Here is a 12347-nt window from a genome sequence, read left to right as displayed (position 1 = left end):
AAAATGCAACTAAGAAACAGAAATCTAAAAAGAAAACAAAAGAGACATAAATATATAATTTAAAAACAAACAAGATAAATACTAGAAATAAAAGACTGGAACTAGAACAAAAATAAAACAAAATTGCAAACTTGCAGGAAACTAGAGAGAGAAAAATAAGACCACTAAACTAGAGGGAAACAAAATCAAAGCTAGAGAAAACCAAAAAATAAGGCTAAGAACAATAACTAGGCAAGAGCAACAGCTATCACAAGGACAAGATAAGCCAGACAACAAATGCAAACAAACGCAACGAACCAGCAAGGACATGAGGGAAAGTAGCACAATATAAAGGGACCAGAGCACATGAGGATCAGGTGAGCACAATTAGTGAAATGAGGACTAGACAAGGACCAAACAAGGGGGCGTGGTAAAGGGAAACAAGGAGGCAGGACAAGAGGAACACACAAACAAAGACACAGCCATGTGCTCAAGCACAAGACAAACAAAGAAACACTAAACAAGGACAAAACAGACAAGACTGTCAGGGCAGGATCCTGACACCCAGAATGTGTCTGTGAAGTTTCAGCTCAAAAATACCCCACAGATCATTTATTCAATTTTTGAGTGGAAGGAAAAACATGCTGTTTTCATGCATATAGTTTTAAAAGCAAATGAGCTGCTGATCCCCGCTGCTTTCCAGAAGAGGGCGGAGCCTGAATAGCTCGTGCCTCGGATACTCTGCCAAAACCGAAACATTGCTTGGTTTTGATGATCATCTCTATCGCGGTCACACTCACGTGACATTGCAGTTCTTCATCATCATGGAAGTTTATTATCTGCATGCGTTTTAAAGCCATATCAGTCTAATCTTCTGATATATGGTTTTCTGAGCGCACACATCTGAAACAGGTGCACAGAAAGCTGGATGTCAGACGGCGCGTCCCGTAAATATTACGGGAACACGCCACTATTTTTGAAAATAGGGTCATTTTCCAACCCCCCTAAAGTTAAACAGTTGAGTTTTACCGTTTTCGAATCCTTTCAGCGGATCTTCGGGTCTGGCGGTAGCCCTTTTAGCATAGCTTAGCATAGATCATTGATTAGAACGTTAGCATCTCACTCAAGACGATTCAGAAGATATATTTACTTTAGCAGCAAATTTAATTGAGCCATATCGGTCTAGAAAATTGCAACTTTTCATTTTCCGGTCTTAGTACACGATGTAACTACAGAAGAGTCAAGTTTAAATAGGAAAAATATCGAAACTTTTTGGTAATTTTTTTGAGCGAGATGCTAACGGTCTAATCAGATTCAATGATCTATGCTAAGCTATGCTAAAAGTGCTACGGCCAGACCCGGAAATTGGTTGAATGGATTTGAAAACAGTAAAACTCAACTGTTAAACTCTAGGGGAGTTGGAAAATATTTTAAAAATAGTGGCGTGTTCCTTTAAACTAAGTTCTCTTTCATGTCTAATTGCACTTAAACTGTCAAATACACACAAGGTTATGTCAAAAACACACAAAATTCACATAAACACAGTCAGTTATGTCTGTGAATGTCTGTGATATCGCATGTGTATATTAGATCTGTGTATTAAAGTGAAAGTAGTGTAATATACAGTGCATACTGCTAAACATGCTGTTAACATGAATCAACAGAAGAAAAACAGAAAATCACTCACTGCTCTAGATTGAATAACTTTAGTAGCTTTAATAAGAATACATTTCTTACTGTTAAATGCGCTGGCGATGAGATAGACACGGCGGACTGTGTACATCTCACTCAGGGCAGGGTCTATGTTAACAGGGCAGAGTACGTCAGCCGTCATGGTCGAAGCTTAAAGGGTAACTCAACCCCTGAACAGAGCCTAACTCCACCCCCTGGCAATATTTGAAAAATGCTGGAAAAGTGGGCAGAGCCCAGCAGAGATAGAGGGGACGAACCGAGGGCGGGGCTGAGCAGGGGGCGTGCACCTGAGACCCGCAGTGACGGATTGATTGACAGCTGTCAGATATATTTTATGTACACAACCACTTGCGTGTCAAGGTTTGAAAGGTCTGTACATATGACGGGCGGCAAAAATATTGCAAGAAAAGCCTGACGTGTACTGACAACTGCATTATTTAACCGTTTTTTCTTCATTAGAATGTTAATAGTAAGTGTCAAGTAAGTTTCATTCATAATGTTTCTACTTCATGTAACATGGGAGTTCATACTGGAGTGAAGCCGTTCTCATGTGATAAATGCGGGAAAACATATCTTAAGGCGCATTGAGCTCGTGCCAGGGGCCGTTGGAAGAGCCAACATACGTCACGATGGCAAACAACGTCCAATAGGAAAATTCAACTGCAGTAGCCACTGTTAAAGCTTAAGAGGGCAGCACTCAGATGTTTTTACACCATATATTGTAAAATTAAAACACTTTATACCCAAATGTCAAAACATTAAGTCTTGCAGATCATAAACTAAAAAAAGTTGTTTTAGGGTTTAGTTACCCTTTAAGCATATGTCACATTGCATAGAAACTGCAAATGGCTTGTTCTGACACACTGCTTATGATTTATGGGGATTCTTACCATTATAGGGTGGTTGTGTACACAGACTGCTGACACATTTATGTTCAAGAACCGTGTAAAAGTGAATTTTGCATAATAGGTCCACTTTAATCAATAATATTTACCACTGTGTTTAGTTTTTCTTAGCAAGTAAATAAGCAGTTTCGATGTAAATCGGTACGATGAGAGAGATTTTTCATCACGGTGGCAAATCAACACATAATGAAAAACCATATTTGATCTTTTTTCAAGTTGTCGCTTTCGATAATTTCCTGAGGTGTCCGTGGATGTCTGCTTGTCTTTTCAGATGTTAACGAGTGCGAGAAAAATCCTTGCAAAAATGGAGGCAGCTGCACAGACCTGCGAGCGAACTACACCTGCCAATGTCCCGGCGAATTCATGGGGCGGAACTGTCAGTACAGTAAGTGAGAATCGACTTCATCACCTCATTTAATTAAACCCATGTGCATCAATATTTGTTATCATCTCTCGAGGAGCAAACTCAAACTAAAACTAGATTCTGCATGGGTCGGCTTGGGGATGAGAGCCATCTGCCTTCGAGAATCTGAGTGAATGAGGCCAATGTGACATTGACAGAGCAGGGTACCACATTGCTCATGAAATCATTCTGTCATTTCAAAGAATTCTGTTTTGCTTATTTTTGCCCATGCAACATTTCCTAGACGTTTGTGCTCCTGAGTGTACCAGAAACCCCACATAACTCATTGTGGTCTAGGACTCGAGAGAATACCAATACTTATATAACCATGACTTATTTGCTGGTATTTTTTGTGCTGACTCAAAACAAGTTATTCCCAGCTGTAGCTTAACACATCTATGAATGCATAATAGAATTAGTTGAAGATTACTATCACGCACTCTTACTTACACGGCCCTCAGAGGAGCGTATATAAAGTTACACCCCACGATAAGGTTTGGTTTGCGATCATGCTGTCCAAACATAGCAGGCAAAGCTCCCTAAGGGCAAGTCTGAACAGCCTGCGGCTCCTTTTTGAGTCTCCCCAGTCGGTGCGATCGTTAAGTGGAGATGGTTCAAGTACTCCATTAATGCCCCAGCGAGCAGGCGCCATCTCCGCAGGTGGACGGACCGATGACAGCAATGACCCTAGGGAGGACATCTTAGGCTTCGAGAGTGAAGACAGCATCTCTGTGTGTGAGAGCAAGGACACAATATCCATCGATGAATCCAAGGACGTTGCATCCAAAAGTTCAGACCTGCCAGATGTTTTTGAGGACAAAAAAGAGAAAGATGGCATTTCAGGGGCAGATACGGAGTCTGTGGCGGGAACCTGCGAGAGCAAGAATGATATTATCATATTATCATTTGAGACCAAAGAACACTGCGTTTGTGGTATTCATTTGAATTGCTTAATCTTCCCTTATTATATTTATTTTTAAAGAGAAAAAAACAACAACATTGTCTTTTAATAGTTCAGGAGACTTTTACAAATAAGATCATTTTGATAATAATTTGATTCAAATCAAGTTGTGTTTTTAGACTTTTTAAATATATTTTTAAGATACAATTTAATTATTGGTATTAGACAGTGTTATTATAGATAACTAAAACCATAAAACATTTAATTTCAAGTAAAATGTACGTTAACTGAAATAAAATTAAATATATTTAAAAAACGTAATTTCTCCTAGTTGCAAAGAAAATCTCAATTTCGTGTAGTTTAACTTGAATAACTAAAACTAAAACAGAAATAAGTTAATAAAAACAATAAAGACATTAATAAAAATGACAACAAATTCAAAAAATTTGAATACAATTAAAATGAAAATGGAAAAGTAGAATAGTATCTCAATAATATTAAAATAACACTTGTCTCTATATAGCCTAATAAATAACAATACCGAACAACATATTTCATTCATTTATTGTAACTGACAAAGCTCATAATGTGTATGTTTAACTTAACTACCTTAACATAACACAGTAAATTGTAAGCTGTACCGGATTGATTCAGTAAAAAGAACCAGCTCATAAGAGTCATTTTTGCGCTCAACTTCACTGGTCGAGCGGTATGTTGTTGATTTACTAAAAAGAACCGACTCATAAGAGTCATCCGTTCGTAAAGCCAACTACGCTAAATTGGCGCTGTATGTTTTGATTCACTTAAAAGAACCAGCTCATAAAAGTCCTTTTTGCGGGAATTGTGCTTCACTGGTCGAGCGGTATGTTGTTGATTTACTAAAAAGAACCGACTCATAAGAGTCATTTGTTCGTAAAGCGAACTACGCTAAATTGCCGTTGTATGTTTTGATTGACTTAAAAGAACCAGCTCATAAAAGTCATTTTTGCGGGAATTGTGCTTCACTGGTCGAGCGGTATGTTGTTGATTTACTAAAAAGAACCGACTCATAAGAGTCATCCGTTCGTAAAGCGAACTACGCTAAATTGGCGCTGTATATTTTGATTCACTTAAAAGAACCAGCTCATAAAAGTCATTTTTGCGGGAATTGTGCTTCACTGGTCCAGCGGTATGTTGTTGAATTACTAAAAAAGAACCGACTCATAAGAGTCATTTGTTCGTAAAGCGAACTACATTATTTTGGCGCTGTATGTTTTGATTCACCTAAAAGAACTGCTCATAAAAGTCATTTTTGCGGGAATTGTGCTTCACTGGTCGAGCGGTATGTTGTTGAATTACTAAAAAGAACGACTCATAAGAGTCAACTTTTCGTAAAGCGAACTACGCTAAATTGGCGCTGTATGTTTTGATTCACTTAAAAGAATCAGCTCATAGAAGTCATTTTTGCGGGAATTGTGCTTCACTGGTTAAGCGGTATGTTGTTGAATTACTAAAAAGAACCGACTCATAAGAGTCATATGTTCGTAAAGCGAACTACGCTAAATTGGCGCTGTATGTTTTGATTCACTTAAAAGAACCAGCTCATAAAAGTCATTTTTGCGGGAATTGTGGTTCACTGGTCGAGCGGTATGTTGTTGATTTACTAAAAAGAACCGACTCATAAGAGTCAACTGTTCGTAAAGCGAACTACGCTAAATTGCCGTTGTATGTTTTGATTGACTTAAAAGAAACAGCTCATAAAAGTCATTTTTGCGGGAATTGTGCTTCACTGGTCGAGCGGTATGTTGTTGATTTACTAAAAAGAACCGACTCATAAGAGTCAACTGTTCGTAAAGCGAACTACGCTAAATTGCCATTGTATGTTTTGATTGACTTAAAAGAACCAGCTCATAAAAGTCATTTTTGCGGGAATTGTGCTTCACTGGTCGAGCGGTATGTTGTTGATTTACTAAAAAGAACCGACTCATAAGTAATTTGTTCGTAAAGTGAACTTTGCTATTTTGGCGGGAAAAAAAAGTCTGCGTGCCAGGCGCATGATTCAAATGGGTCAATGTTTTGGGCGTAACGTGCAATAAACCAATCAGAGTCTCATCTCCCATTCCCTTTAAAAGCCAGTTGCGCTCGCTCTGGCTTTTTCGCTATTTACATGGCGGAATTTGCGAGCGGAAAGACTGAACGCTTCTCAAGAGATGAATCTTTTCATTTTTAACATTTAAAAATGTTTGTGTGCTGCTGCGCTTCCCTGTTTGTGTAATAAGCAGAGTGTACATATAGGCGCACATTACTAATGCAATCTTTAAATAACACAAAAATACTGCGCTATTGTGTTGTTTTTATGAAACGGGTTCGAATTTTTGACATACAGTAAAAGTATAGAGCTAATGAATGTGAACATTCAGTTTTGGAAGAATTTGATGAGGAACATTTCAGTTTATATATAAATATTTTACTTTTGATTGTATACTTTGGTCTTTTCTGAAACTCCCTATAGAGATATTATGTGTCTTTTTCTCAGGACAATCATTTGAAAAGGTCAAAAGAAGGCAAAATCTCTCCAGATACATGTCTATGAGAAGGAAACAACTGAATATTTTGAGATGAGAATATGTTATGTGCTTTTTCTTACCATCTCTTTGTATCTCTGTTCTGTCAGAATGTTCTGGACCTTTAGGGATGGAAGGGGGGATCATTTCGAACCAGCAGGTAACAGCTTCCTCCACACATCGAGCTCTGTTCGGCCTGCAGAAGTGGTTTCCGTACTTCGCCCGACTCAACAAGAAGGGCCTTGTCAATGCCTGGAGTGCAGCCGAGGCCGATCGATATCCGTGGATTCAGGTAATCCTGTCACATTTTGACTGCATTAAATGAAAATCGGCCAAGCTAACATAATTTAGGCTATTCGTTTCTTAATAGAGTACACATTCAAGTCTCATGCTTTTATACTTTTTGAAACTGAATAAAATAGTAATAGTGGTGCTTGCCTTAGCAAAACCACCATATAAAAATCTAACTTAACATGACTTTAAAGCTGTATACCAACCATCCAACACAGTAACCGCTTTCAAAGAAAATTGTAAACACCCCACAGTAATTAGTTTATACTTTGAGGCAAATTTCATCAGAGATTTTAGGACTTCTAAAGGCACAATTTCATTAGGAGACAGAAAGAACAGTGTGGGCGTTCACAGCCACCGTAATGACTTAAGTGGTAACCACACACTGCCACCAGCTATGCCCACACAATCCCAGCGTCCCTGGCCTTGTTCTGCTTGTCGTCCTGTGTCCGCATGACTCCATTTTTGTGCTTTCAAGATTAAAGAAGGCTTTGATGCCAATATGCTTTTAAACAAGACCTCAATTTGTTGCTGGAAAACAGCGTTACCTGTTTGTCTAGTCCTCAGATGTTCACTTTGCTGCTTTAGAGTTGTTTTTTTGCATCAGGACCCACATTTTATATTAGACATTAAGTGGTGATCCAACCCAGAATGGAGTTTCAAACGACAAGGTGGCAAGGACCCCTAATAAAAATTTGTGATTTTTTTTATTCATTTACAATTACAATTGTCATGGTACTAAAGCAAAAACAAATGTTTTAAATAAATCAGTAAAAATAGTTAATAGTTCAAAATAATAAATAAATAAATTACATTTAATTTGTTTTAAGTTCCTTAGTTCCCGCCAGTTGGAAATTTCAGCTGTGTTGGTTCCGGAAGCATTTTTTCCATTAATTTTTCTCATAGGTTTTTTAAAAAGTACTTAAAGGGTTAGTTCACCCAGAAATGAAAATGATCCCATAATTTACTCACCCTCAAGCCATCCTATGTGTATATGACTTTCTTCTTTCAGCCCAAAACGGAGTTATATTAAAAAATATCCTGGCTCTTCCCAGCTTTATAAAATGGGAGTGAACGGTACCACAGATTTTGAAGCCTTAAAAAAGCACATCATCCATCATAAAAGTAATCCATATGGCTCCAGGGGGTTAATAAAGGCCTGCTAAAGGGAAGCAATGCGTTTTTGAATGAAAAATATCACATTTTGGGGTGAACTATACCTTTAAGTACTTTTTTAAAAACCTATGAGAAAAACTTATGGAAAAAATGCTTCTGGAACCTTTTGGTTATGGAAAGAACTACAATCCCATCAGCAGGATAATGCGCCCTGCCATAAAGCAAAAATGTTGACTTGGCCTCCAAATTCCCCAGATCTCAATCCAATCGAGCATCTGTGGGATGTGCTGAACAAACAAGTCCAACAAGTAAATTAATTGTAAATGACAATTAATTTAAAACTATAGTGAAAAATAAAACTATTTATTCAAATTTGATGTTAATATCTAAACAAACAATATATTTCGGCGACTCGATTATGTGGTGCTTCATTGGGAGTGGGCGGTTCTTTTGTTGCGATTTTGTTATATACAGTTTATATACAACGATCAGCCATAACATTATGACAGGTGAAGTGAATATCACTGATTATCTCTTCATCACGGCACCTGTTAGTGGGTGGGATATATTAGGAAGCAAGTGAACATTTTGTCCTCAAAGTTGATGTGTTAGAAGCAGGAAAAATGGGCAAGCGTTAGGATTTGAGCGAGTTTGACAAGGGCCAAATTGTAATGGCTAGAAAACTGGGTCAGAGCATCTCCAAAACTGCAGTTCTTGTGGGGTGTTCCCGGTCTGCAGTGGTCAGTTTTTATCAAAAGTGCTCCAAGGAAGGAACAGTGGTGAACCGATGACAGGGTCATGGGCGGCCAAGGCTCATTGTTGCACGTGGGGGGCGAAGGCTGGCCTGGGGAACACATGGCACCAGGCTGCACTATGGGAAGAAGGAAAGCCGGCGGAGGCAGTGTGACAGTGGCCCTCCAGGACTGGAATTGCCCACACCCTTTCATGGAAACGGTATTCCCTGGTGGCTGTGGCCTCTTTCAGCAGGATAATGCGCCCTGCCATAAAGCAAAAATGTTGACTTGGCCTCCAAATTCCCCAGATCTCAATCCAATCGAGCATCTGTGGGATGTGCTGAACAAACAAGTCCAACAAGTAAATTAATTGTAAATGACAATTAATTTAAAACTATAGTGAAAAATAAAACTATTTATTCAAATTTGATGTTAATATCTAAACAAACAATATATTTCGGCGACTCGATTATGTGGTGCTTCATTGGGAGTGGGCGGTTCTTTTGTTGCGATTTTGTTATATACAGTTTATATACAACGATCAGCCATAACATTATGACAGGTGAAGTGAATATCACTGATTATCTCTTCATCACGGCACCTGTTAGTGGGTGGGATATATTAGGAAGCAAGTGAACATTTTGTCCTCAAAGTTGATGTGTTAGAAGCAGGAAAAATGGGCAAGCGTTAGGATTTGAGCGAGTTTGACAAGGGCCAAATTGTAATGGCTAGAAAACTGGGTCAGAGCATCTCCAAAACTGCAGTTCTTGTGGGGTGTTCCCGGTCTGCAGTGGTCAGTTTTTATCAAAAGTGCTCCAAGGAAGGAACAGTGGTGAACCGATGACAGGGTCATGGGCGGCCAAGGCTCATTGTTGCACGTGGGGGGCGAAGGCTGGCCTGGGGAACACATGGCACCAGGCTGCACTATGGGAAGAAGGAAAGCCGGCGGAGGCAGTGTGACAGTGGCCCTCCAGGACTGGAATTGCCCACACCCTTTCATGGAAACGGTATTCCCTGGTGGCTGTGGCCTCTTTCAGCAGGATAATGCGCCCTGCCATAAAGCAAAAATGTTGACTTGGCCTCCAAATTCCCCAGATCTCAATCCAATCGAGCATCTGTGGGATGTGCTGAACAAACAAGTCCAATCCATGGAGGCCCCACCTCGCAACTTACAGGACTTAAAGGATCTGCTGCTAACATCTTGGTGCCGAATTCCACAGCACACCTTCAGGGGTCTAGTGGAGTTGTTTTGGCAGCAAAAGGGGGACCAACACAGTATTAGGAGGTCATAATGTAATGTCTGATCGGTGTATATATATATATATAAACAACAGTGCAAACTTATAGCTAACTTCCACACAGTCCCTCTCAAGGTACACTGCCATTATTGTCTCTACCACAGCAATTTCTGATAGGGACAAATTATTACTCCCCAGCCCACAAGGCTTCACTCGTTCATCTTCTGAGCTGAGGCCATCGATTTTGTGCTGTACCCTCACAGATAAATCTACAGCGGAGGATGAGGGTGACCGGACTGATAACACAGGGTGCCAAGCGAATCGGAAGCCCTGAGTATGTGAAATCATATAAAGTGGCGTACAGCGACGACGGGAAGGCCTGGAGCATGTTTAAAGTCAAGGACACAGATGAGGACATGGTAAGACGGGACACACCGTTCGTTCCAGATGAGATGAGAGAGCCCGAGGGGGATTTTTTTAAATTAAGAAACTGTCCGCTTAAGAACTTCTCCTGCCAACTCGGCCCTCTTTCCAGTTTTTATTTTTATCAGTCAGATTCTTCTTATTTTATATATCTGCAACAAATCTGTCTGAGAACTATTTATCCCTTCACTGTAGCATTTATCATAATTTAGGCAAGCCATATTTGAATTCTTGCTTTATAATGATAATTAAATAAATGTACATATTGATTTGACTTTAAATTATATAATTAAAATGATAATATAGTATTAAATCATTAAAATATGTTATTGTTTAACATTTTGTGGTAAAAACTTTTTTTTTTTTTTAAATGTTTTTAATGAAAAAAATCTCTTATTCTCACCAAGGCTGCATTTATTTGATCAAAAATACAGGACAAACAGTAATATTGTGAAATATGATTACAATTTAAAATAACTGTTTTCTATTTAAATATATTTCAAAATGTACTTTATTCCTGTGATGCAAAGCTGAATTCTCAGCATCATTTCTCCAGTCTTCAGTGTCACATGATCCTTTAGAAATCATTCTAATATGATGATTCGCTCAAGAAACATTTATGATTATCAGTGTTGAAAACAGTTGTGCTGCTTCATATTTTTGTGGAAACCATGACTCATTTGTTTACGGATTCAGAAAGTTGCAAAAAGAGCAGCATTTATTTGAAATAGAAATCTTTTGTAACATTATAAATCTCTTTAATGTCACTTTTTGATCAATTTATTGCATCCTTGCTGAATATAAGCATACAATTTTTTTTTTTTTTACTAACCCCAAACTTTTGAACCGTATTGTATGTGGGTAAAAACAGTGCAGAGTGATATGAGAGACATTAAACTAAATTATTGTATGATTTTACATTATTGTACATGAATATTTGACCTGCGAATGCCATTACTGACTAATCTGAATTTGAGTATAAGCAAATGTTTTTGGTGGTTTATAGTATTTGTAAACATTTACATAATTCATGAAGCATTTTCAAACTATTTTGCATTTGTTTTTTATTTTTGTTATTAAAAGTTTTGTTATTTTAATACAGATATTCACAGGAAATGCCGATAACAACGCCCCCTCTGCCAACTCCTTCAGCCCACCGATCGAAGCGCAGTATGTCCGCATTTACCCACAAGTCTGCAGGAAACACTGCACACTGCGAATGGAGCTCCTGGGCTGTGAGCTCACAGGTCTGTGATTTGACACTATGGGCGCAGTGTTCGACACAGTCATGAGTCCTGAGAATAATGTTCACTCTTGCAATTGTTTTTTTCAGGATGCTCAGAGCCCATGGGGATGAAAGCCGGACACATCCAGGACTATCAAATAACCTCCTCCAGTGTGTTTCAGACCCTGAACATGGACATGTTCTCCTGGGAACCCTCCAAGGCCAGACTGGACAAACAGGGCAAGGTCAACGCATGGACGTCAGCCCATAATGACCAATCACAGTGGCTGCAGGTGAGACTTTAGACTTTCATGCTGTATATATTGTGGTGTATATACTGTACACTCACCAGCCACTTTATTAGGTACACCTTGCTAGAACCGGGTTGGACCCCCTTATTCCTTCAGGTGCTGGAAACATTCCTGAGATGTTGCTCCATATTGACATGATAGCATCACGCATGGCTGCAGATTTATCGGCTGCACATCCATAATGCAAATCTCCCGTTCCACCACATCCCAATGGTGCGCTATTGGATTGAGATCTGGTGGAGGTCATTTGAGTTTAGTGAACTCAGTCATGTTCAAGAAAGCAGTTGAGATGATTTGAGCTTTGTGACATGGAGCGTTATCCTGCTGGAAGGAGCCATCAGAAGAACACTGATCATAAAGGGATGGACATGGTCAGCAACAATACTCGGGTCGACTGTGGTGTTTAAACGATGCTCAATTGACCTATCGGTAAGCCCCTCCCCTCGAACGCAGATGAGCCAATAGCAGTTGAGTATCAGTTGCGCCGGGACCGGAACTCGGACATCTTTAGGCGTCAGCGCCATAGAGAAACATTGGAAAATCCGAAGCTCTCATCGGTTTGATGGTGTTTATGCTACAAAAATGC

The 12347-nt window shown here is 39.2% G+C and overlaps 1 protein-coding gene across 1 annotated transcript in view; it reads left to right on the top strand.

Annotated features, from left to right (window-relative positions):
• The window catches only part of edil3b (EGF-like repeats and discoidin I-like domains 3b), a 44846-nt gene that overhangs the window by 17437 nt on the left and 15062 nt on the right, over nucleotides 1–12347 (top strand). The window contains exons 5-9 of the mRNA XM_079804928.1: nucleotides 2848–2961; nucleotides 6534–6715; nucleotides 10066–10221; nucleotides 11328–11472; nucleotides 11559–11743. Of these exons, the coding sequence (XP_079661054.1) occupies nucleotides 2848–2961; nucleotides 6534–6715; nucleotides 10066–10221; nucleotides 11328–11472; nucleotides 11559–11743 (782 nt within the window). The remainder of the gene's footprint in view (nucleotides 1–2847; nucleotides 2962–6533; nucleotides 6716–10065; nucleotides 10222–11327; nucleotides 11473–11558; nucleotides 11744–12347) is intronic.

Source organism: Gobio gobio, assembly GCF_949357685.1.
Source record: "Gobio gobio genome assembly, chromosome: 22".
NCBI lineage: Eukaryota > Metazoa > Chordata > Actinopteri > Cypriniformes > Gobionidae > Gobio > Gobio gobio.
The sequence above is the reverse complement of the archived record's forward strand: the minus strand, read 5'-3'. Positions and strand labels throughout refer to the sequence as shown.